General features: G+C 50.7%; 1 protein-coding gene across 3 annotated transcripts; it reads right to left on the bottom strand.

The window, feature by feature from the left end:
* On the bottom strand, positions 1 to 25,201 carry CSDC2 (cold shock domain containing C2). 3 transcript variants are annotated; one of them, XM_039491297.1, is made up of 4 exons: positions 25,027 to 25,201; positions 3,416 to 3,681; positions 1,606 to 1,728; positions 1 to 746 (listed from the first exon to the last, which is right to left on the bottom strand). In XM_039491297.1, exons 2-4 carry the CDS (start codon positions 3,589 to 3,591, stop codon positions 584 to 586), a joined length of 462 nt encoding a protein of 153 aa, XP_039347231.1. In that variant the 5' UTR covers positions 3,592 to 3,681; positions 25,027 to 25,201; the 3' UTR covers positions 1 to 583. The 3 variants fall into 3 exon arrangements, with proteins under 3 accessions (XP_039347231.1, XP_039347251.1, XP_039347241.1); XM_039491317.1 differs by lacking the exon at positions 25,027 to 25,201 and adding an exon at positions 24,195 to 24,313; XM_039491307.1 differs by lacking the exon at positions 25,027 to 25,201 and adding an exon at positions 17,631 to 17,762.
* Between the last annotated feature and the right edge of the window lie 372 nt (positions 25,202 to 25,573).

The following is a 25,573-nucleotide window of genomic DNA, read 5'->3' as shown; positions in this document are numbered from 1 at the left end:
AGTGGTTGCACCGGCCCTGCTGTGGGGCTGCCCTGCCCCTCAAATGATGAGGGCCTCCTTGCCCACTCTCTCCGGGGATATTGCTACCCACCCCTCATTCCCCCTGGCTCTCCTTAGCACCTGCTTTGGGGGAGTTAGGGGGCTGGAACATTGGCTGTCCTGGCCCCCTGCATGGGGGATCTGGAGCTTCCTGAAGGAGTTGGGATCAGGGAAGAGGGGTGAGTTTGGATCGCATAGGCAGCAGGATAAACTTGACATCAACTCTGGCTGGGTTCAAACCTCTCCTCTCCCAACACAAAACAGGCGCTTCTGCACATATCCTTCAGGAAATCCCACAAGTTCATGACATGTAGGAAAGTGGGAATCTGCCCCAAAGCAGCTCTGCCTCTCCCTCCGCCCTCAAGAAGACACAGTTACAAACAAGAATGTAATCTTATAAAAGACACAGAATGGATACGGCTACATGTCACTTTGCAAACAATAAATGTGATCCCGCCCCTCTCCCCCCCCAAGCCAGCTGTCCCAGACTTTGTCCCCACCCTGCCTCCAGACTGAGCCAGCCCATGTAGACTCCACCCAAAGCCTAGGAGCCGATTATTTGGCCAGACCACGTCTCGTGCTTTGTGTGCGGGGCCAGGTTGGTGAGCACCACCTCCACAGCCTGGAACTTCTGGTTCTTGGGTGGAATGGGGCAAATTTTGTACGTGACCTCATCTCCTTCCATGGGGACATACTCCCCCTCGATGCTGGAAGAGAGGAAGACATGGCAGATGGTTAGGGCTGAAACGAGACCTAAGCCAAAAAAATAATCAGGAACTAGTGATGTCCTTGGTCACAGGCTGCTCTTGGGGGAGTGGGGACAAATGTTTCATTCCTGAAGACCTGACATCAGCTGTGCCCTTTCTATAGAGGTGGGCAGAGCTGCAGTGACAGCCCTTCCTCTCCCTGGCTACAAGATGACGCCATGAGGGGCGCCAGGCTGAGTCCTGCTATCTGGAGTCCTTCAATGGGGTAAAAGCAAGCTCACACCTGTGGCATTCAGGCCCCTGACTCCCTGGGCCCCTTTGGAAGTCCCAGCCTTAGTGCATGTTTTGCTGCGGTGGGACACAGGATTCAGACTCCTGGAGAAGGTTTTATCCCCAGAACAGGCACTGCCCAGCCAGCAGCAGTGTGTGCACTTCGATGATACACACTATGCCTCCAACCTAGAAAGCCCAGTTCTGGAAAGGGGCAGGGCAAAGTGGAGTCATCCCGTCCCTCCCCCGGAGATTTTAGCCAGTCCTAGGCCTCCGTAACCAATCTCATCAGCTAGCCCTCATGCCTCAGTTAACACCCGTCATTGTGGCCATTTGTGTGATGTGAACGCATCTCCACAACAAACTGACCTGAGATCCCCCTGGCCCCTCTAGCCCAAACTCACTTCTCACAGGCCCCAAACAGCCATCAAGTGGCAACAATTTCTGGTCATTCCCATCTATTGTTACCAGTGACCTCCAAGTTAAAGGATCCTGTGCCATTGGCAGTCCCCTCAGACATCCAGTCCTCCCAGACCTAGCAATACCCTCAAGGTGAAAGGCTCTATATCCCACTCCCCACAGGACTCACTCAGACACATGTACAAATATGTCCTCTGTGCCGTTCTCTGGAGTGATGAAGCCGTGGCCCTGGGAGCGTGAGAACTGCTTACAGACGCCCTTGAAGACAGGGCCAGCGGAGGCACGAGCCGTCCTAGGGAAGGAGAGAGGATGGGGGAAAGAAGTGAAGTTAGTCTCACAGTTGGCTCCAAAAACAGACACCATTGGGCAGTGCTACTTAAAAGGAGCCAGACCAACCAGTCTCACCACATCTTTAGCCCAGGAGAGGGTTGTGTCGCCACTTTTCTAAACAACATGGTGTCCCTTACCATTAGGATCATAGTCTTGTGCTCCCAGGACCACAGAACTGGCAGTCCAGGGAGTAATGGGTATCTTTTATAGATTCCATCTGCCAAGAAGCTAGATACTAAAAGTGACTGAAGCTCTTAATACCAGAGTTAGAACCGCACACTGCGGATAAAGAAGCGAGTTTGTTTGAAAAAGTGTCAGTTGTTTACAGGGTCTTCTGGTTGCCACAGATGCCACTCAGTTTAGCAGGACAGACACTGTTAATCATGTTCTCGCTGAAGATCAAGGTTGCAGTTACAACCAGGAGGCAGATTTTTAGGACCCTCTCCTCTGCCAGAAGTGGTTTTCCACAACGGACAATCCCAAACCCATCCAGTCAGCCCCAGGTATTGCTGGCACTGCAGCGGGGAGGTAGGGGGTGGAAGAGGAAAAGCCTGGGTCAGAAATCAGGCAGCTATTTACAAAATTAACAGACCATAGCCAGTCAATAGCCTCCCTTCAAGGGGGGCAGGTAGATCAGTCACTATGCGACTGAAAGGGCTGGGCCCCCTATGCCACACAGAGCACTTCTCTCAACCTCTGCTCTGTGGGCTGCACACAGCGGGGGAGGAGTGGGCCTCAGCCATGCACTCACTGTGTCAGGTGGCCACCGGCTAGGGAGGCAGCAGCAGCCCAGGGTGCCATATGTTAAAGTGGCACCACTGGAATAGCACTCTGCCAATCACCCACCAAAGTGCCAGTCCCAGACAGCTCTTCACCAGCCCTGGAGCGTCTGCCATCTGCTCCCCAATCCTGCTAAGGGGCAGCTCCCATTTTTATGCAATGGTGGGGGGAGGTGGGGGGGGGAGGGGTCCTTGGCAGCCTAGAATCCTTTGCATGTGTTACCTCCGGACCTCCTCTGAAGCATCACTAACTAGTGCAGAGGGTTCTAGGAGGGAGTGGGGGCTGAAGTTAGAAGCACCTGCTGTGCACTTTTGAGTGGACACCGCTACCTCTGTTTAGAGGAGGAGAAGACAGTAGGGAACCAGCTGGGTGGGTGGGTAAGGGAGCTATTTGTGGAGGCACCAGATCCCCTCCTTGCCTAGGGCACCCAGGCACACGGGTTGGAGTTTGTTCACCATGAGCATTGTTGGTGTGCAACAGTACATGCACACCTGACCTACCCCTTTGCAGAGACCACAGGGCAAGTGCCAGCTCAGTTACACATAAGCTGTTCCCCCGTCTGCAGCACACACTCAAAAACACACTTCATGGCCGTGCCTCCCCTGGCTTCCTAGTCCTTGTGTGTATGCATCATCCAGGTCAGCACAGCTCCGGGAATACCTGCTTGTCTGTGAGCTACTGTGGTTGAACCAGCAAAGGGAGACCGCCCCAGTGGGTGTCTGGGTGTGATCACGCACAAACAGCAGCCACAATCTCCCCCATTGCTCCCCCACATTGGAGCAGTTCACAGGATTTTTATACTCTGCCCTATCGCCCCTTGTGCAGTGACCACCCCGTCCGACCCTCAGCGGCATAAGCCAGATACTTACGCAGAGTATGTTCTGGTTCTTTTGGTGGGGAGGGGGCTGGGCAGGTCCCGGAGGAGAAGATTGCCCCGCTCCCAGATCCGACTTCCCTCCCGGTGAAAGGGGAAGGTGGGCCAGACAGGCGACTTCGGGGAGTGGAGGGTTGGGACGGTCGGAGGGGCGGTTGGGTCTGAAGACATGGCGTGGCTGGCAGGATGATCCGTCTTTTGGAGGGGAAAGTGGCAACTGGAAGGCGAGAGCGAGCTCACAGTTTTGGCTCTTACTTCAGCCTATGGTACAAAGCAGAGAAAGAGACGGTCTAACACACAGAGAACAGACTGTGTGCGCTGCAGCCAATTGCCCCCTATCTCATAGATGAGCAGGGCCAGGCCCGGCCAGTGCTTGAGCTGGAGATCAGCAAGGAAAAGCTGGGTGCTGTAGAGGTGATGTTGGCAACATGGTAGGCGGTGGCGTTCCCTGTGAGTCTGTACAGACCCCAAAGCCCCAGTGTGCGGTAGCAGCATGGAGGTGCAGGCAGGGTGGGAATGGGTCGCAGACCTGGGGACAAGGGTGGTGGTGGTTTTTGAAATCAAGCTGGGTCACAGTGGGGCATGCTTTAAGCACAGCTTTTTACAAAAGCTCCTGTGTCGTATCGCTTCTGCAGCCACCAGATTGGGCTCCACACCCCCACAGCCGCAGGCACAACCCACTCATCACCCACCCCCCCGGAACCCACACTCTTTCTCACGAGAGGGGAGGGCAAAGGAGAATGTGGAAAGCACCCAGCGGCTCTGGGTAGTCCCAAATCCTCCTCTGCTCCTGTGAGCAATAGGACGGTCACGGCTTCACCTCCCTCCCTCCCTGCAGCATCCAGCCTGGGAAGGGGGCAGAGGGGACCCTGTTCCCACCCCTCACTGGCCTGGGAAAGGGAGGTAAAGAACCCCATGATCTGCAGAAGGAGCAGAGGTGAGTCTGGGGACAACTGGTGGGGCCAGAATCACTTGCTGGGCAGGTGAATGGACACATATGGGGGTAATGAGACCCCCCCACACACACACGTTTGTCAGATCACTTAAGCACTGGGTACAGTTTGTAATCCAAGGTGTGTGGGGGGAAAATCAAGGTAATCTCTCCCCCCCTTGTGGTTAGAAAATATCTGTCTGTAGCTGCTGCTGCAGGACCCACGTCCTTGGAGAGATGGGCCCCACCCAGAGAGCGACTAGGCTGGATAGAGCTGCAAGAACTGCCGCTGGCTGCCCATTTGACTCAGTTTTATTGACTTTGCTGTTGTCTTGAGGGACCCATCTCCAATCCCTTTACTGCTGAGAGTCAGAGCTGCGGGAGGGAGCAAAACCTTGTTACTTCTGCTTGAAGGAACCTTCAGATATTCTCTATGTAGGGGCTGGAATTTTTCCGACAACTTGCCTGGTGAATTTAGGAGGATTTAGCTCCACTACCTCCATTGCAATTAATGTGAGCTGTGCAGCTAACTCCCCTAGCAGGCTTTGAAAATTTCATCCTATAGAACAAAGCTACTGGTAACTCCCACTGGTTAGACAGATGGGGTGGGACTTTTCAGAGGTGGTTTAGGGCAGGGCTACGCTAGAAACTTTTGCGGATATAGTAAATTCAGTTGGGGTGGGATTTGTGTGTGACATTTCTATACCAGCAAAAGGCTTAGTGTAGCAGTGGTTGTACGAGCATAAAAGATGGTAGTAAATATTAGCTTTATGATTTATAATGTTAAACTCTCATCATTGTTATATGCTAACCAAAGTCCTTTTTATGTTGTGAATCAATATATTTAGTGCCTTATATCTACTGAAATGGAAAAGTACTTTGTCCTTCAATTGAGCCTAATGGGTGAAGGAAACAATGAATTTAGTAATGGAATGTGTATAATCTTTTACCCTGACCTTACTAATATAGCCAGACACCCAGGGAAGGGACCCCTCAAATAATGAAAGGTACCTACAGAAGTATGTTATAATAAATAAGACTGGGTAATTTGTAAGGAATGCCTAGGATCTAATTATGGTCTCTGAGCAATAAGAGATACTTGTGATTGCAAATGTTTTCTGTAAGGGGTGAAATGAGCCACTGAAAGGTGTTTAACTCATTAAGAGCTGCCAATTGCCACAGCTGTCAGTAATAATGACCGGATCAGAAAGCCCTTTAGTCTAACTCAGTCATGGAACCTGGGACAGCCATGACAGAAATGCCATAAGTAATTAGGTAAGATAAGGTATCACAAGCAAAACAGGGTGAAACTAATCATGGGGAAGTATTTTTCCCTCCAAAAAGGTAGTTCTTTGTCTCACACCTTATAAAGGGACAGAGGTTTGGGGAGTTAGATTGGGAATGAACGCTGCCAGCATTCCAGCAGGTACAGAGGAAGGGCCCAAACTACCTTCTCTTCACCATCCCAGGGTGTGGGAAGACATGTTTTCTTTCTGCATCCTGTGTGAATCTTTGATTAAATAATTCCATTGGAGCCAGTTATTCTGACATTTTCCGTTGTTATAACATTCCAACACACCACAAAGTGCTTTTATCAGTGTAGCTTATTTGCGTTGGGAACCAGTATAAGCTCTACTGGCAAAAACATTCCTTTGCCAATTTAAGCTGCATCCACCCCAGGGGGGTTTGCCAGCCTAGCTATACCAACACACCTTTTCTAGTGTAGAGCTAGGTTAAGTAGCACAACTACTACTGGTTTTCAGTGGGTCTTGAGTATCCAAATCTCTTTGGCACTTTTGAAAATCTCTCCCATTGTTTTCTAAATCCCATGAGTAGATTTGAGAGATCAGTATGGGCACAACACCCCCTCGTCTCTGCTGGGATCTAGGTGCTACTGGAATACGAATAAGAGTTTCTATACTAGCATTCAGAAATGTATCTGCCGTTGGAGGAAACAAACCTTTATCCCCCCTCCCAACCCATCTACGTAAGCTTTGTGAACATCCAGGCACGTAGAATTGGCTAATTTTGAGTTGGCCCAAAGGAAAGTGAACCCCATGGAAGCTGTTCCATTGAATAGAATCATTTCCGTTTTTGTCTTGTCATCCCAGATTCATGCTGTGCCTCACAAACTGGCATTGACGTCAACTACAATGTTGTCATCACCTCTTTCTTTTAACAGTCTTCTCCATTTCCGTCGCCTTCCCACTTAATCTCCTACTGCTAAGCTAATAGTCTCAAGCTATTTTTATCCCCACACAAGAAAGAAAGAGCTAGAACGGTATCTAGTGATGGTTCTGTAAGCTGAGGTACCCCTGCCCCATCCTTCCTCTTCTACCGGGGCTTACCCAGACACTTTCCATATGCTAGAAAGCTCCAGAGGGACCCCTCAAGGATACTCAGGCAATAGAAAAAAATCACAATGCAGTTGTGGAACCCCCATCATTGGAGGTGTTTAAGAACAGGCTAGACAGACACCTGTCAGGGTGATCTAGGTTTCCTTGGTCCTGCCTCAGTGCAGGGGGCTGGACTAGACAACCTTCCAAGGTCCCTTCCAGCCCTACATTTCTGTGATTCTATGCCTTTTTGAGGGAAACACGCTGCAGAGTGACTATTCACCGGACTCCCCACTCAGCCTGGCCGTGCCCAGGCACATGACACCGTCACTGAGACAGAGAGATCCCAACTTTTAAAGAAAGCCATCAGTTTATTGCTTTAGAAAAGTCGTGCTTGTCCTGGGACTTGGCAATAGAACATTGACCTGCCATCTCTGCCACTGATCTGCTGCGTGACCCCAGGCAAGTCACTTCACCCCCCTGTGCCTCCATTTCCCCTCCTACCCTTTGCCTCAGCCATTTACATTGTAAGTTGTTCAGGACAAGGACTCTGTGCTGCTGTACAGTGTCTAGCACAACTGGGCCCCCCATCTCAGTCAGGGCACTAGATACTAACATAATGCTAATGCCAACGCTAACAAGTAATTTTGATTTGAACCACAGAGCAGAAGTGGATATTGACTCAACACCCAGATGCCCTTTTTTGGGAGCACAGAGTTTGTTTCCCAATCCACCTTGCACGGATGGAAGAAGTAGTTTCTCTCTAGTTTCCCATTGTAAAGGTTTCCATGCAGATTTTAAGCTCCTCTATGCCTGCTGATCAGGGCCGCCCAGAGGATTCAGGGGGCCTGGGGCAAAGCAAGGGAGCTGCAGCGCTTGTACTCCCCCAGCAGCAGTCCAGGGCTTCAGCGGCATTTCGGTGGTGGGGGGCCCTTCACTCGCTCCGTGTCTTCGGCAGCATTGAAGGGCCCCCCCACCGCCGAAATGCCGCCGAAGACCCAGACCACCGCCGGGCCAGGGCTCGTGGGGCCCCTGTGGGGCCTGGGGCCAATTGCCCCACTTGCCTCCCCTCCCACCCCCCGGGTGGTCCTGCTGCTGCTGTCAGGTGGCTCTTCAGAAAGACGCATGATCTGGACAAACTGGAGAAACGGTCTGAAGTAAATAGGATGAAATTCAATAAGGTCAAATGCAAAGTACTCCACTTAGGAAGGAACAATCAGTTGCACACATACAAAATGTGAAATGACTGCCTAGGAAGGAGTACTGCAGAAAGGGATCTGGGGGTCATAGTGGACCAGAAGTTAAATATGAGTCAACAATGCAATGCTCTTGCAAAAAAAAAAAAAAAAAAAAAAAAAAAAAAAGGCAAACATTATTCTGGAATGTATTAGCAGGAGTATTATAAGCAAGACACGAGAAGTAATTCTTCTGCTCTACTCTGCACTGATTAGGCCTCAACTGGAGTATTGTGGCCAGTTCTGGACACCACATTTCAAGAAAGATGTGGACAAATTGGAGAAAGTCCAGAGAAGAGCAACAAAAATGATTAAAGGTCTTGAGAACATGACCTATGAGGGAAGATTGAAAAAAAATTGGGTTTGTTTAGTCTGGAGAAGAGAAGACTGAGAGGGGACATGATAGCAGTTTCAAGTACATAAAAGGTTGTTACAAGGAGGAGGGAGAAAAATTGTTCTTAACCTCTAAGGATAGAACAAGAAGCAATGGGCTTAAATTGCAGCAAGGGCGGTTTAGGCTGGACATTAGGAAAAACTTCCTAACTGTCAGGGTAGTTTAGCACTGGAATACATTGCCTAGGGAGGTTGTGAAATCTCCATCATTGGGGATTTTTAAGAGCAGGTTGGACAAACACCTGTCAGGGATGGTCTAGATCAGGGGTAGGCAACCTATGGCACGTGTGCCAAACGCAGCACACCAGCTGATTTTCAGTGGCACCCACCTGGCCACCGGTTGGGGGGCTCTGCATTTTAATTTAATTTTAAATGAAGCTTCTTAAATATTTTAAAAACCTTATTTACTTTACATACAACAATAGTTTAGTTATATATTATAGACTTATAGAAAGAGACCTTCTAAAAACGTTCAAATGTATGACTGGCACGCAAAACCTTAAATTAGAGTGAATAAATGAAGACTCGGCACACAGTCAAAAATCAGGAATCGTGAGATTGGCATAATATAAGATGTTTAAAAATTGAGGGCGTGGGGGGACCTTCTGTTTTTAGAACCTTTAGTGTTCATGTTCTCAAGCTTCTATCTGCTGCCACGAAGGCTAGAAAGTCTCACATAATAAAGCTAAGGCTTTAAGACAGACAGCAAATTTGGAGAGACAAGCAATTAAATTGCAAGAGTTGGCAACACTCAGGTGCCGGACTTTACGCTAAGAATGAGAAATCAGATACTGTTGTGGGCAATCTGGCCTCAGCTGAAATCAGAATCAGAGCCATTATCACAGGGGTGGGCAAACTATGGCCCAGGGGCTGAATTTGGCCCCCCAGATGTTTTAATCTAGCCCTTGAGTTCCCGCTGGGGAGCAGGGTCTGGGGCTTGCCCCACTCCGCATGGTTCCCAGAAGCGGCGGCAGGTCCCTCCTCTGGCTCCTATGCATACGGGAAGCCAGGGGATTCCGCATGCTGCCCCAGCCCCAAGCGCTGCCCTGGCAGTTCCCATTGGCTGGGAACCACAGCCAATGGGAGCTGCAGGGGCAGCACCTGCAGACAGGGCAGCATGTGGAGCTGCCTGGCCCAGCCTTTGCATAGGAGCCGCAGGGGCAGGGACATGCCACTGCTTCTGGGAGCTGCTTGAGGTAAGAACTGCCCAGAGCCTGGACCCATAGGCCCCAGCTCACCTCTGCATCCTCCCCGAAAATGACACGTGGCCACTTTTTTCCCCTGGCTCCCAGCGCTTGCTGCTGCAAAATAGCTGTTTCACGCGGCAAGCCTGGGAAGAGGGAAGAGCACAGTGTGCTCAGGGGATGAGGCGGGGCTGGGGTGGGTATATGGGGAGGGGTCCAATAGGGGCAGGGTTTTGGGAAGGGGTTGGAATGGGGGTGGGACAGGAGCGGGACCAGGGTGGAGTCATGGTGAGGTTGGGGTGCGAGCACCCACTGGCGCCATGAGAAGTTGGCACCTATGCCTGCACCCCTGATGCCATCCTGGGCCCCAACCCCCGGCCCCAGCCCTGATCCCCCTCTGAATCCCTCGGTCCCAGCCCAGAGCACCCTCCTGCACCCCAAACCCACCCCAGAGCCCGCACCCCCAGCCGGAGCCCTCACCCCCCCACACACACACCCCAACCCCCAATTTTGTGAGCATTCATGGCCCGTCATACAATTTCCATACTCAGATATGGCCCTCAGGCCAAAAAGTTTCCCCACCCCTGCATTATCAGAATCCCAGAGTTAGTTGTTTACTCATTTTGAAGTCACCATATGAGTGCCATCTCAACTGTTTTTGGCACTTGGCCCAATTGCACAGAGCTAGCACTACTGATGGCGCAAGAGGCATTTGGAGAGGTTGTTTTTATACATTTCTATCCTGTTGGGCAATTCAGTGGCCTCTGTTTGATGTGTATACATGATGTCACCGGGAGGCAGCTGTTGTGGATGCATCACTTTGGGGGTTGTTTTGTTTTTAAACCACGTTCACTTTAACATGTGGGGAGAGCTCAGCACTTCCCAAATGGAGGGGTGTCCTGGGCAAATCCCAAGGGCAGCTCCGTGGGAGCTGGGGTTTATTTCACACCTCAGACTGTTCTATGGCTCTGCATTTAAACTGCTGCCACAGTCCAGCTCAAAGGCCTTTGCACTGCAGCAGCGAATGAGTGACTCCTAAGCCTCTGGTGCAGCAGACCCCTTCAGAGGTAGCGGCACGATGATATGCCAGAGACAAATGTATTAGTTTTATCTAATCACATGCCTGAAATCATCCCAAACAGAACTTAGCTGGCACCAGCTCGGATAAAGTGATCATGCCCTCATGCAGTGTGGGTAAGTGGATTTCCAGGACATGCTCCATGTGAGTAGCTGTCCACCGTAGAATCAAAACTGGAAGGGACTTCAAGAGGTCTTCTACTCCAGTCCCCTGCACTCATGGCAGAACTAATTATCTAGACCATTCCTGACTGGTGTTTGTCCAACCTGCTCTTAAAAATCCCCAAAGATGGAGATTCCACAACCTCCCTAGTGCTTAACCACCCTGACAGTTCGGAAGTTTTTCCTAATGTCCAACCTACACTTCCCTTGCTGCAATTTAAGCCCATTGCTTCTTGTTCTGGGGATAGGACCATTTTTCTTCCTCTTCCTTGTAAGAGCCTTACACATACTTGAAAACTTATGTCCCCCTTCAGTCTTCTTTTCCAGACTAAACAACCCCAATTTTTTCCAATCTTCCCTCATAGGTCATGTTTTCTAGACCTTTAGTCATTTTTGTTGCTCTTCTCCGGACTTTTCTCCAATTTGTCCACATCTTTCCTGAAATGTGGCACCCAGAACTGGCCACAATACTCCAGCTGAGGCCTAATCAGAGTGGAGTTGATTAGAAGAATTACTTCTCGTGCCTTGCTTACAACACTCCTGCTAATACATCCCAGAATGATGTTTGCTTTTTTGCAACTGTGTAACACTGTTGACTCGTATTTAGATGGTGGTCCACTATGACCCCCAGATCCCTTTCCACAGTATTCTTTCCTAGGCAGTCATTCCCCATTCTGTAGGTGTGCAACTGATTGTTCCTTCCCAAGTGAAGTACTTTGCATTTGTCCTTATTGAATTTCATCCTATTTACTCCAGACCATTTCTCCAGATCATTTTGAATGTTAATCCTGTCCTCCAAAGCGCTTGCACCAGGCTGTGGGCATTGGAAGCAGGGCAGTTGTACAGAGGCTGCGAACATGATGCCGTCAGGTTCCAGAAGGAAAAGTCACTTTTGTCCAGGGGAGGGGTGAGAAAGAAACCACTGGCTTGGCGGGGCTCATGGGTAGGTGCGGTTTGCATGTGTTGGGGAACAAAGCTTTGAAAGGCTAGCTTAGCACCATGCCCCCAATTTGTAATTAAACCACCACCACCTCCAGCTGGGCTCATTTAACACCCCAGGAAAGCCAGAGATTTGAAATTCAGTTCCAAACTCATGCGCAGCCTCCTGAGGAAGGAACAGAGTCCTTGGTGCACAGATAAAGGGGGTCCCCTCCCTCCACTCTGAAAAGAGAAGGTGCAGAGGGCTTTGGGGAAGTTTTTTAGATCAGTTCCAGTTTCAGGAAGAAAGCAGCCGAGTTGAGAAGACTCCCACCCTCCTCCCACAGGTTTTGTTTTCTCTGCAAGTTGCTGAGCCCAGAATGCTGCCAGCATTCATCCTGGCTCTGGCCTAGACGACGCCTGTATCCATACCTTAGTCATTTCCCATCTGAACACTGCCATTGCCACTTGGGATCCCCCCAAACCCTTTACTCAGCTTCCGTGGGGCCATGCTGCTCTCATTCTAGGAAGCGGGCCTGGCCTAGGCTAGGAGTGCTTTCCCAATATACCAGCACAGCGCTTCTAACGTGGGCACCGCTGTACTGGCAAAGCCGTGCTTTCACTGGTATAGCCACATTGACAAGAGAGGCTTTTGCCAGCACAGCTATGGCAAGCAGAGATCACAACTCATCATCACTCCCACTCTCTTTGGTGGCTTCCTCGCCATGTTCCTAACCACTTCAAATCATCCTTGGGTCCTTCCCCGGCTTCCTCGCCAGCCCCCCGACTCCTTCCACATCCTTCATCCCCTTCACGGACTTCCTGTTGTGATGAACCGGCTAGTGCCGATGCCTAACGCTGCCTTCTGCTAGGTGGAAACAGAACCAATCAGTAGAGAAGCATTAATACCATTGTTCTGGTGAGACCTCATCTGGAATAGCATGTACAGTTCTGGTCACTCTCGTTCAGGAAAGATGAATTCAGGCTGGAACAGGTGCAGAGAAGAGTTACCAGGATGGTCAGGGGAATGGAGGGCCTAGCTGATGACAGGAGACTGGAAGAGCTTGGCTTGCTGCATCTAGCAAGAAGGCTGAGAGCGAATATGCTTGATCTCTATCAATACACTGCTAGAGGGAAGGGTGAAGAGCTATTTAAACTAAAGGACAATGATGGCACAAGAACAAATGGGTATAAACCTGCCATGAACAAAGTTCAGGCTAGAGATTAGAAGAAGGCTTCTACCAGCCAAGGGGCAAGGTTCTGGAAGAGCCTCCCACTAGGAACTGTGGGGGCAAACCACTTAATTAGCTTTAAGAAAGTGCTGGACAAATTTCTTAGTGCAGATATAAGACGGGGCTGATTGTGATGGCCGGGGAGAGGGCTCGGCTGCCCCGGGGGCTCACTTCCAGTTGATGCCTTATATTCCTAAAGCTCATGCATCAGGGTGTCAGTGGGTCACCTGTCAGGTTCAGGAAGGGATTCTCCCCCCCCACACACACACTCCCACAATGAATTCTGTGCGGGTTTTATTTTACTCTCCTTCCTCTGAAGCATCAAGGATGGCCACCACTGGAGATGAGACATTGGATAGGTGGGGCCAGGCTCTGAGGTGGTACCGAGCATATTTCTTTCCCCCCCCCCCCTCCCTCCTGGCTGGTTCTGGCTCACATGCTCAGGGCCTAACTGATCACCATCTGTGGAACCGGGAAGGTATTTCCCCCAGGTCAGATTGGCAGGGACCGAGAGGCTTGGGGGTGGGGGTTTCACCTTTCTCTGTAGTGGTGTGGGTGCAGGTCACTTGCCAGGATTATCTGCATCTACCTCACAATCATTTCCCTGCCCTTGTGGGGGCCTCAGCCACTGGTGCACCTCGGTCTCTCCTAATCTCTGCCTATGGCACATAAGAGTCTACTCTCAGACTAAGTCCAGAAGGGACCAGCATGATCATCTAGTCTGACCTCATGCACATAACAGGCCACAGCACCTCACCCACCCACTCCTGTAATAGACTGTCCAGTAACTCAGCCAGAGATTAAGGAAGTCCTAAAATCATGGTTTAATAAGGTGACCAGATGTCCCATTTTTAAAGGGACAGTCCCATATTTTTGGGACTTTTTCTTAGAGACACCTATTATCCCCCACCCCGTCCCATTTTTCCCCACAGTTGCTATCTAGTCACCCTATGGTTTAAAGACTTCAAGTTACAGAGACTCCACCATTTACACTAGTTTAAACCTGCAAATGACTTGTGCCCCATGCTGCAGAGGGAGGCGAAGCTCCCCCCCGCAGGTCTCTGCCAGTCTCCTGTGGGATTGGTAATACTTTGGGCTAATTTCAGTGGTAGATGTAGTCAGGGTGGAGGAAAGGGGTTGCTGGTGGCCTGTGATATACAACAAAGCATCTGTTGAGACCTTGAGGGTCCCTTCTGGCCTTAAGGTCTGAGTATGATGATGCATCATAGGCCTTATACTGCTAATTATCTGTGGAGATCGACATAGGGGGCTGTGCTTTTGGAGCAGTATGATCAGCCTTCTTCACCCATCATCCCCAGGGGAAGGTCTGAACAGTCATAGTGTGCAGCAGAGAGACATCAAAGTTCCAAATGGCCACACATTTGCTATACTGTCCCTTCTCCCAGCCCCATCCACCTTTCCTGCGTCCTACCATTCTCCTCTCACTGGAACCAGACTGGCTCACATCATAGCATGGGGAGGGGGGTGGGAAATGGGACTTTTTGACTGTTTGTAGAATGTCATCTAGTTCCACTTAAATGAAACGTCAGGATTAGGTAACTTCTTGCACCATCACTCCAACGATTGCACCAGAGCCCTCTGGCTCCTATATTCGGTAGAGGGGTCTATTTCCACTTCCTTCTCCCCTAGGGGAAGCAGCAGTTGCTACAAAATAGTACCATACATCCTCCTCTGGCCCGCTCCATTCTAAGAGCTACAGCCTACAGGACACACACAGAGACCCAAGGGCACACCAGTTCTGAAACCTGGATCAGATCTGGATTTAGCCAGACAGCCTGATTAAGAGAGCAGCACTACAGAGGTGCATCTAGGGCCCCAGTTTCTGGAGTCATGTGATCACATCAGCAGGGCAGCTTGTTTTAATAAGAGTTTCCAGCCCTTATGGTTAGTTATGCTTGGGTCACGTTTAGCAATCTAGAGCCAGCTGCTGGAGTCTGCAGCCAGCCTGGAACAGTGGCTCTGAGAGGTGTGAACTGCCCCCGGCTTGTTAGCAGGGTTCTTCCAAAGTCAGCTAAAATCCCCCCAGTAAGGGATTATGGGTATGACAGGAAAGAGTGCAAGGGGCCCTGCCCTTTCACCCACGCAGGTAGATCCTGGTTGCTGAGTTAAGTACTAGGGGGATCCCAGTCTGCCACCCCTGCTTCTCCAGAGGGCTAAGATGACAGAATCCCTGCTGTCCTCTGGAGGGTAGGGAAGAAGAGGCCCCATATTGCTGCCCCTGTCTCTCTAGGAAGGGAGTAGGGGTCCTCCTGCTATCACCAATCCAAGTTGGGATGGAGCCACAGGGGCAGACATAGCCCCAGGCCATGGGGCCTCTCATATCAGGGCACAATACCTTACTCCAGCCCTCTTTGGGCCCAAGACAGAACCCTCTAGCTGAGCCCCCTTTTCTTTTAGTCAAAAAAGCTTTGATCAACCATCTGTGACCAGCCCTGCTTGGGGTAAAACAGCAGCACACTTGCAGAGCTCGGGGGTGGGGGGAGAGAGAGAGCCCCAGTAGGGAAAACAAATTAGTCAAAATGCATTGAGAGAGCTGGGTGGAGGAAGAGCAGGACCTCAGGGTTAGAACAGCAGGAAGGGACATAGTAAGCTGCACTGCAGAGTTTTCTGCTTCGGAGGCTCTTATGCTAATTTTCTTGCATCACTTCATTCCTATTCTGGTGCCAAGCACCACAGTGATCTGCACCTTCCAGATGTCTAGACGGAGGTATATTGGCAGATGCAAGGACAGGGTCAGGTCTGCAGTAGCAGGGGATACTGCAGCTCACAAGTGAAATGTATTGACAGAGTTGTGCAAGGAAGGTTGCCCAGCACCTGTATTGTGCCTGCTTGAGACCAGTGCTTTCAATCCAGTTAAGGACAGTGATTAACCCTGATTTTACCTCCAGATATGCCATGTTTGCCTTCTCTGAAGGCATGTGACCAGCCTCCAGGAAGAAGCAAGCACGTCACCATAGGTCTTTGCTAGGATACAGCTGGCATTTTGGGTGCTGTATCTTTGGGGAACATAGGGTCATATGTCACTAGATCTAGTGACAGATCCATTCCCTGCCTCTCATGTAGTGAATGGGAAGAGGGGTGGGGAAGTTCTCAGGAGACAACGCAGCAGCAGCTTTTGGGTATGAATTGAATGCTGTCCAGCCCTAGAGCATGGCAGTGTTGCCAACACCTGGTTTTATCAGATGATTTGCACTAGTTGGCGTTTTGCATAAAGCTCCAGCTGATGAAGCCAAGGGATTACAGGAGAATCTCAGCTCTCCTTTAAAAGAAAGTTTGTAGCTTTCCTGGTTGCGGAGAAATGCTCAAAAACATGACGATAGTGTCACCGAAAGGCTCAAAACTCAGATGGCAAAGAACAAGACCCCAGTATTTGTTATTATTTGAATTTTTTAAGCCACGCTCCTGCTTTGAGCACTTGGGGTGGTAGCACTGGAGTAGTATCCTGTATAGCCACAGAACAGATACATTGTGGGGAGTGGCACTGCTGGCTTCCCTACCCACACGGACCAGGCCTTCCTCCTGATCTGGCCTAGAGGAGGAGTCTGTCTCCATGCTCAGTTTTGGCCCTGTTCATGGCAATCTCTGGCCTCTTTGCTCAAATAGCCAAGAAGGGAGCCAGCTGTGTCGGTGACTCTTTATAACAAGGACCCCTGTCTGCTAGGAAATTAGCAGACACCCCCTCCAACCCACCACAAGTCTTTACACACGGACCACAGAACAGTCAGCAGCTTTGAGTCACTGCCAGTTCAGGGCTCACTTGAGCCAGCGGCTGAGAAGCGACAGGCTGGGTGTCATATCAGCCATCCAGGCCTGCAGGACACCGTGCGACCTGCTCTTTGGGCAGCAGAGGCCGAAACATCCGTGTGCTGGAAAAGGCGATGTCAGACAGGACGTGCGCAGTGGCGAGTGGCACAGTCCCAACAAAGCACCTTCCCGGCCTGCCCTAATCCCTGCAGGAAGCAAGGCAGTGCAGTAATCAAGACTGAAATAATGTTGTCCACGTACAGACACGTCCCGTCCCCCTTCTCTCCCCCCCCCCACCCTCCACTAGTCAGGCACGCCTCCAGCATGCAGGGACCAGAACTAACTGGAGGCAGGTACAGAGACTGGGCACCCCCCCCCAAAGTCCCTCAGTGCAAGAAGCAGCCCCATGGGGGATGTCAGACAATGGGAGATCAGTCAGATCAGTCTGAAATAAACTAACAGCTCCTGCCCTTCTTCTGGCATCTGAACTCTAACAATGCCTGAGGGCTCCCTCCGCCCCCACACTCAGATCCTGCCCTCAGACTCAGGAAGAGGTGGGGAGGCCAGATCAGACGAGCAAGCTGGATTTCCCCTGGGACGTACCGTGATCTCCAAGAAGTGGCATGTCTCTCATTGCTGGAGAATGGCACTTCATTACTTTGTACCACAGCCCAGCTTAGGCAGCCTGCCTCAGACCTGTCCCCGAGCTCTCATTTGGGCTGTCGGTGCCCTCCAGTGACCCACTCCCATTGAGGGCTTGCCCTTTCCCTGCCAAGAGTCTCACAGGGGTGCCATCACATTGTCTATCAGACACGTATACTTGGAGACTCCATCCCTAAGGGAGTCTGCAAACAAGCCTCACTGGATGATCCTCTTTGTCCCTAGACTAAGCCAAAGCCAACACCTGCCTTTCTCTTGCCCCCTCCTCCTGGCTGCCCCTGGTTTCCAGATCAGCCCCCGCAGCAGTGATTTCTCACCTCCTCTGCCTCTGCCAGGCTCTTGCTGGATCCAAGGGTCAATCCCCCAGGCTTGTTTGTGCCCCAGCAACTGCGTTGCCTCTCTCCTGTCTGCTCCTGTGGCCTTGGACGGCCCCGCCACCCTTCCTATGTGTGCTCCCCTCCCCTCCCACACGCAGCACTGAGCGCAGCTCTGGCAGAGGGACAGCTTCCTATCTCTGAGAAACACCACCCAGCGTGCTGCAAAACAACACAGAAGGCTGAAGGAGGGGAATCTGTGCCAACCCCCCAGCCGCACCGCTGCGTGACACAGCCAGGGATTGCTGCCACCTAACAGGCAGAGAGGTGGGGGCTGGGGACTCAAGAGACGGGCTCCAAAACGGACTGGACCACGGTAGAAGCCTGCTCACCTCTGCCCCAGTCTTTTACAAAGGATGGGAAGCCAGGGCTCTGGTCACTGGCGGTCATTATAGATCCCAGGGCACTTCTCAAAATTAGGGTTGTTCACAATAAGATCCTGGCCAGACTCCAAATCAGATAATATTCTGTTGGCCTAACCTCATCTCCTGTGGGTTCTAATTGTCACTCCCCCGCCTAAGGCATTGTTGGATTGTCACTGGCAGTCACAGACCTCAAGCCACGCAACCCCCACCCCAATAGAATGACAAAGCTTAACATTTATATAAAACAATCTCTGTATATTCCACCTGCTCAGCATTTGGGATTATTGTAGCATCGTTTCCCTTTGCTCAGATATTGGCATTTGAAACTAAAGGGATTATCTTCCCCACCGCCCAAGTCTCTTCCTCTCCCTTGGGGTCCCACCTTCTCCGCCTTCCCCCAGTCAATCCTGGAGGGCAGTCAGTCACCCAACACCATGCCTGTAACATCACAACCACTTCTGTGGCCGTGAGAGAGGAACATCATAAGCAAGCTCCAGCAGAAAGAGAAGCCAAGTGTTGGGGAGGAAAAAAAAAAAATCTCATTCCAAAAGGCACAAATATCTGCATTAGCCAAGAAGGAAACACAGGAAGTTGCTGGCAGAGCCAATGCTGTTTTCCATTAGCATCTCCCACCTGTTCCTTGATGCCTCGTCATGCAACCACACGTCAATCTCTGTGTTGTCACTTCTTTGGGATTCTTCAATTGTTTTATGAGGCCGTGGGGCAGACCCATGACAACCAAGATTCCCCCACACAAGCTTCTTGTCCCTAGCCTAAGTGGATGGGCTGAAGGGACATTTTGTAAGAACATGGAAGAGACACTGGAGGCAGAGATTGAGGCTGTCACAGAAAGAGCCACACAGGCAGCTGATGGGCTATAAAGTAGCGCTCAGCATTCCCATGGCACTCTACAGGAGGAATTCTGTACCAAGATATTAAAAATTCTGTGCAGAGTATTTTAAAATTTGGCAAAGTTCTGCATATTTTATTTGTCAAAACAATATAATCACGCCAGTTTCAATTATTTTGGTAATTTATTTCTAAATACCTGTCAGCAAGTACATCTGTAACAATACAGACAACACAAGAGATTCAGGAAATGTTTTTTTGACAAGTAGATTCCCTGCTAGGCTTATTCATACAGAACTCTGGGTAATAATTCATTTAAACTCCGGTACAGAACCATATTTCCCGCCTCCCTCAGAAGCGGTGTAAAGGCTTGGGGAAGTCAGGGATAACGGAGGAGCTGAGGGAGAGGCAAGTAATTGCTGGGAAGGAGCCTGGGTGTGAACTTACAGGGTTGTTGGATATGGGTGGGAGAAGTAAGGAACAGTTTTTTGGGGGCAGGGAGGGCTTGTTAGGGAGCCTCCACTGTGCAGATGCTGACTGACCCCAGCCTCTCCCATTAAGTCAGGCACATCTGAATCTGGGCAGCAGGTGACCAGCCTGCTCAGGGAGGCTAGCCCACACCCAAGGCCTCGCTCCTCCCACCTGAGGCCCTGCCAGAACCCAGAGCACCCCCCCCGGTGGCTGTAACCCCCCACCCCCTGAGTGCCAGGCAGCATGTGACCCTCCCTCCCAGGGGCAGCTCTAGCTTTTTTGCCGCCCCAAGCACGGCAGGCAGGCCGCCTTCGGTGGCTTGCCTGCGGGAGGTCCCCGGTCCCGTGGCTTTGGCGTACTTGCCACCGAATTGCCGCTGAATCCGCGGGACTGGAGGCCTCCTGCAGGCAAGCCGCCGAAGGCTGCCCGACTGCCGCCCTCGCAGGGACCGGCAGGGCACCCCCCGTGGCTTGCCGCCCCAGGCATGCACTTGGAGCGCTGGTGCCTGGAGCTGCTGCTGCCCCCTCCCAGCCCCAGAGCGCCCCAGTCCCATGTGTCCCTGCACCCCCACTCCCATTCAGCCCCCACCCCAGTCTGTCGTCCCCCACACTCCTCAGTGCTCAAACATAGGTGCTGAAGCACCCCCTGGCTTGAAGAGGTTTCCATCATATACAGGGTTTACAGTTTGATTCAATGGCTCTCTGCTCCTCACCCCGCAGTACAAATTGTTCCAGCACCAATGCCCCCACTAGCCCTTCTGAACCCCAGTCTGTGACTCCCCAGCAGCCCCATGCTGTTGTGTGTTGTCCCCGAACCCATATCTTGGGCCTCCTGACCTGGCCCCATGAGCGGGGCACTGAGAGGAAGGCAACCTCTTCTTTCCCCTATCCACAGCTGGGACTGGCTGGGGAGTGACTGCTCTCTGTTCTGGTGCCACAGCAGCCCCTGGTGGGTGAAAGGCATAACTACAGCACCTCTCCAGCAGAATGTATTTTCTGTGGGGAAAAAACATTCTGCATGGCACATGAATTCTGCGCACACACAGAATTCCCCCAGGCGTAATCGGCCAATAGAGATGACACATAACTCTTGATGATGGGAGGGAGCACAATTTCAAGGTGGGGGGTGGCATGTGACCATCCCACCCATTGCCTCTGGGCTAAGGAGCAGCAGCAAAGTCAGGAGCACCAGGGCAGCAGCAAGCAAGCTCCTCGGGGAGCATCTCATTGGTGCCTGCCTCCACAGGCAGGGCTGGGCTCCTTCAGGGGAGAGGCAAAAATGCATCTGGGTGCAGCTCAGAGCTGTGCTGCCTGCCCTACCTGGGGAGTGCCTGGCCGTGCAGAGGCAGTCTGGCAGGGAGGGATGCCAGGCAGCCAGCCAGTGTCCTGGCTCCCACAGCCTGTGCAGCTCCCAGCAACTTCCAATCCACCAGCTCCTGAGATTAGCAAGACACCAGGGCCAGTCAAATAGCAACACTGACAGGACCCAAAGGGCATCACCTAGTCCAGCCTTCCCACCATGAGAGATTGCATCTCAGGGTCTCCTTTTGAGGAGTGTGGGCATTTGGCAGGGCTGAGGTGGGAATGCCAGGTATGATTACGTTACACCTCATCTGCAATTACATATGGTGTTCCCCGTACATTCCCAAATCCACAGGGCAGCATCCAGCTTCACACAGCAGTGCCATGAAGCTAATGCCCACTGTCCCATTCAAGTGCCCTGAGTTTATTTCAGGCACCAACGATGCCAAGACACCTCATGACAGCAGTCCTAGTATTTGTCTTGTGGGCATCACAAGCAGGGAAGGGACCCTCCTTTCCACATCCATCTCTGCTGCAAGGGAGCAATCCACACTCTCTGTTTCAGAAAGACGAGAGCCCTCCCCCATTCCAGAGACCTGTTAAGGGTCCCAAGACATGGGATAGTCTGCTCAAAAGTCAAGCAGGGTGGAAACCTTAGCACAATGGGTCACTATGGGATAGTCATACCGACCGCAACCTAATCTGAAGCCTCACCACAAACAAAGGAACGGAGGAAATTAAAGCCATGGCAAAGATGGACTAGAGCAGTGGTTCTCAGCCAGGGGTCTGGGGTCCCCTGTGGGGGCCCATGAGCAGATTTCAGGGGATCAACCCAGCAGGGCCAGTGTTTTAGACGCTCTCGGGCCCAGGGCCGAAAGCTGAAGCCCCACCACATGGAGCTGAAGTTCGGGGCCCATGAGCCCCACCACCCGAGGCGGAAGCTGAACGTAGCTTTGTGGGGGCCCCTGTGGCATGGGGCCCCAGACAACTGCCCTGCTTGCTACCCCCTAATGCCAGCCCTGGCTTTTATATGCTGAAAACCAGTTGTGGCACAGGTGGGCTGTGGAATTTTTATAGCATGTTGGGAGGGGGCAGAAAGAAAAAGGCTGAGAACTCCTGCACTAGAGGATTGGAAGAGCTGTGAATGTATCAGCACAAGAGTCCTTGCTCTTCCCATCTGGCCAGAGGGAGATGCAGAGGGGCTTGGGAGCACAGAGAAAGCCTATTTCATACCCCTCCCCAGAAAGATTCCCCTTCAGATCCCAGCAGCCACATTCTTGCGCGTAAGAGCTGTATCAGGCAACGTGGGGGAGAGTTGTTGAGAAAAGCACCTTGTGTTGCTCCTCTTCTACACCCCCAACAGCCATGCTCCCCTCTGCCATGGGGCTAACAGTGCTTCCTTCACAAGTGTTTCAACCGCTACCAGCCTTGGCAATGGAAATCTGAACAACAGACCTGCCCAAGGGAAGGGAATCCAGGTCACTCCCATGGCACAGTGCTGTGTGCACCAACGCAGCTCCACAAAATGGAAGAAGTCAAGAGGTTTTCCAGTACAGCTCCCTGCCTAGGGCTGACAGACTCATTCCCCACAGGCATTTCCCTTTGGAGGAGAACAGAAACTCAGTGGTTTTGCTTGGACAGTAGGAGTAGGTGAAAGCCATCCGAGGCCAGGACCTGAGCGTCCAGGCCTCGCACTTGGAGCTCATTTGGCAGAGCAGGCTCAGCAGCCTGTGTTCTAATTAAAAACAAACAACCAACCCTTATATTTCATTAAAAGCAGTGCAATAGTCCAGAACCCTGCAGTTTTACTCTCTCCTGCAGCAGCATGAGTGACAGCTACCTTAGCTACTTCAAGAAAGAAAAAAGGAACATTTCCAAGCATCACTGACATAAAAAGAGACTGTTCTACCAAAGAATATGCAAAACCTAGTTCAATTAATCAAGACAGGCTATAGACACATCAGCTTTCATCCAGAGCTCCCTGTGTCCCATTCATCCAATTCATTGGAAGGGCCCACAATTTATCAAACAAAAAATCTCTCTTTTAAATATAGACACATTCATTTGGGAGCTGGCTGTGACCTCCTTTAACTAAACACCCTTTGGGTGCCTCCAAATATGGGAAGGATGCTTTTGAAAAGATAATAGCCCCCTTTGCTCCTGTACTGAGGGGAGGGAGAAAGAAAATCCCTCAGATGTCATTCAGCCAAGCTACTGTCTACATAGCTAGTTTGGTTAATCTGTCCCTGTGAATCAGTGCCTCAAGCCCTTTAATCATCTCTGTTGCTCTTCTTCATATTTCCTCCAATTTGTCAAGATCTTTCAGGTAAGGAGGTGCCCAGAAGGCAACAATATTTCAGGGGTGGTTGCACCAAAGACATCTAATAAACGGGACTGCTACATTCCTGCTCTCTAATTGGATGCCTTTGCACATCCAACCCCAAGTTGCATCAGCTTTTCCAGTGGGTATAGCCCATCACAAATTCACATCTAATGTGCTGTCCACTCTCACACCTTGGTCTGTTTGAGCATTCCTGCTTCCCTAGCTTCTCCCTTCCAGAGACTAGCTGCTTTCAGATTTTTCCTCTGGAATCTCATTTAGTTATTTCCTGCCCATCTCTCTCACTTATCTAGGTTGCTAGTGTTTGCAACTCCTCCCAGTTTAGAACCATCACACATTTCCTTGTGCTATTTGCCACCTCTTCCAGATCATGAATAAAGATGATACGTTTTAAGAAGGGGCTGATCCCTGCAACATTTCACTGAAAATCCCCCCCCCCCGCCCACTACTGCATCAAAGGGAGCATGCTGCCAAACTGGAGACCACCATGTGTATTTCCTTCACCCTAGAAAGCATTCTTGGCACACCCTGGACTCAGGCAAGGAGATAGCGGTAGTATGGGCAGAGAAAAGTGAAAGAAGCATTCTGGCCTGTAGCCACACATGAAGCTGGTCTAACACCCCGCAAAACCAAATTGTCTAGACAGCCAGTTCTCTCTTGATATAGGTCTACACACACATAAAATTAGTTTGTCCTCCGAGTTCAGTAACAAAATTACATTTTAATCCCCCCCCCCTTATATACACACCCACTTAAGGTCACTGGTCCGAGAGCCGGAATGGGCTGCTCCCATGGGTGATTATTCTAATGGACATTCATCTGGGAAATGCAGTGATCAAATAAATAGGTTCCTATAAAACAGGTCTGCTGCACTGGTTTACAGATTGCCCTTATTCTTTCTTCCTTTCTCCCTCCTTGTCAGATCAGAGCTCTGGTGTCTGGCAGGTTTTTATAAATGCTGTCTCTACCCAATGCTAATGAAAGCCTCTTATCCCTGCCTGGGTTGGTTATAGTGTCCTGCAAGCAAGAGTGAAATCACATCACAAGCAATGCACTTTCACTTACATGTCCTAGATGTTAACTGCTCCTTTAGGGAGATGAATCACAATAAGATAAATAAATCAACCATTTACTGGATTCCAGATTTAAAGCTCCCCTCCCTTGAGCTGAGCACACTTACCCCTCCGAGAAACAGCCACGTCTACAACAGAACAGCCCAATTGGTGGTAAAATAGAAATGTCACCTTTATAGCTAGATTATAAAAGCCTCAGTCAGTGCTAGGCTACTGGATTTGGGGGCTGGTGATGGGAGAGAGAACAAACAAGCTAGCGGTGCCAAAGGGGTGGGGGCTGGAAAGAGAAGCCATCATGGAGTCTTGATTAGCCCTTTAAAAAAAAAAGCATAATAAAAAAGATACCCAGCTTGTTTTTAATGGGAAGAGTGGCTGTTTTAATACCTCAAGCTAATGTCTCTAGACACCCTCTTCCTTCCTCCTTTGGAGGTTTGACTTGCTGTTTGCAGGAAACAATTTTAGTCAGTCAAAAAACAAAACAAACCCTCTTTAAAACATCATTAAGGAGCGGTTTTAACAAATCGCACCCCCCCTCCCTCTGAAAATGACAGAGTAGATACGAGACATAGCCCAGCTGATCCCAGTCTTCGATGACAAAATTACAGCTATTCACCCACAGAAAAAAAAAAAAAAAAGTCACACACACACAATACTACTCCTGATGCCAAAGGATTTTTTGTAAAAGGTATGGGAGGGGGAGAAGAGAGAAATAGGAGGGGAAAGTTAATTCACATTTAATTTTACACCTTTTCCTCAATCTCAGCACAGCTGTGCAGTGACTCATCCTCGGAGATTAAACACCTACGTCTCTTAGGGCAGTATTTCAGAGGATACCAAACGCATTTTGCTTCCCCTCCCCTCCTAGTCAATTACAACCCCTCCTGCAGCTGTAATTTACAAAGCTTCAGCGCCTAGAGTGGATGAAGTCTCCGCTATTACCTTGCGGGGAGCAGCGGTCCTCTCACGCTCAGCCTCACTCCGGGGTTTTTCTTCTCTCCCCTCCCTCCTCTCGTCGGGCTGCTGGAGGCTCCTGATGAATTGAAAATATTTGGCGTGTGTGATGTTGCACCCTGAGCTTCGCACGTTATACACTCCTTCCTCCTGACGTCAGGATGCTGAGAGAGGGGGAGGCGGGAGGGATTTAGGATGATAACTGCTACTCTGGATTTAAAGAGACATGTATTTTTTGCGCGCGGGGGTGGGGGGTGGGATTTGGAGCACATCTCTCAAGAGTTCAGACATGACTCGTGCTGGGGGTGTGAGAGAGAGAGATGACACATGACATAAGACGGGGAGCCTTGAAAACTGCCGGGAAAGAGGCTGATTATGAGGAATAGAAAATGACCCAAGAATAACAGAGGATGGAAGCTGGGATTCAAGGAGGGGGCAGGCATTTATTTCATTGGCTCTGGTAAGTGTAGCTAGACTTGCTCTAAGCTGCTTCTAGTCATTCCCAGTCATAATCAGCTCTTAAAAATCTTCTGAG

This window comes from Mauremys reevesii, linkage group 1 (assembly GCF_016161935.1).
Source record: "Mauremys reevesii isolate NIE-2019 linkage group 1, ASM1616193v1, whole genome shotgun sequence".
NCBI classification, from domain to species: domain Eukaryota; kingdom Metazoa; phylum Chordata; order Testudines; family Geoemydidae; genus Mauremys; species Mauremys reevesii.
This window is presented reverse-complemented; position numbering and strand designations above follow the sequence as displayed.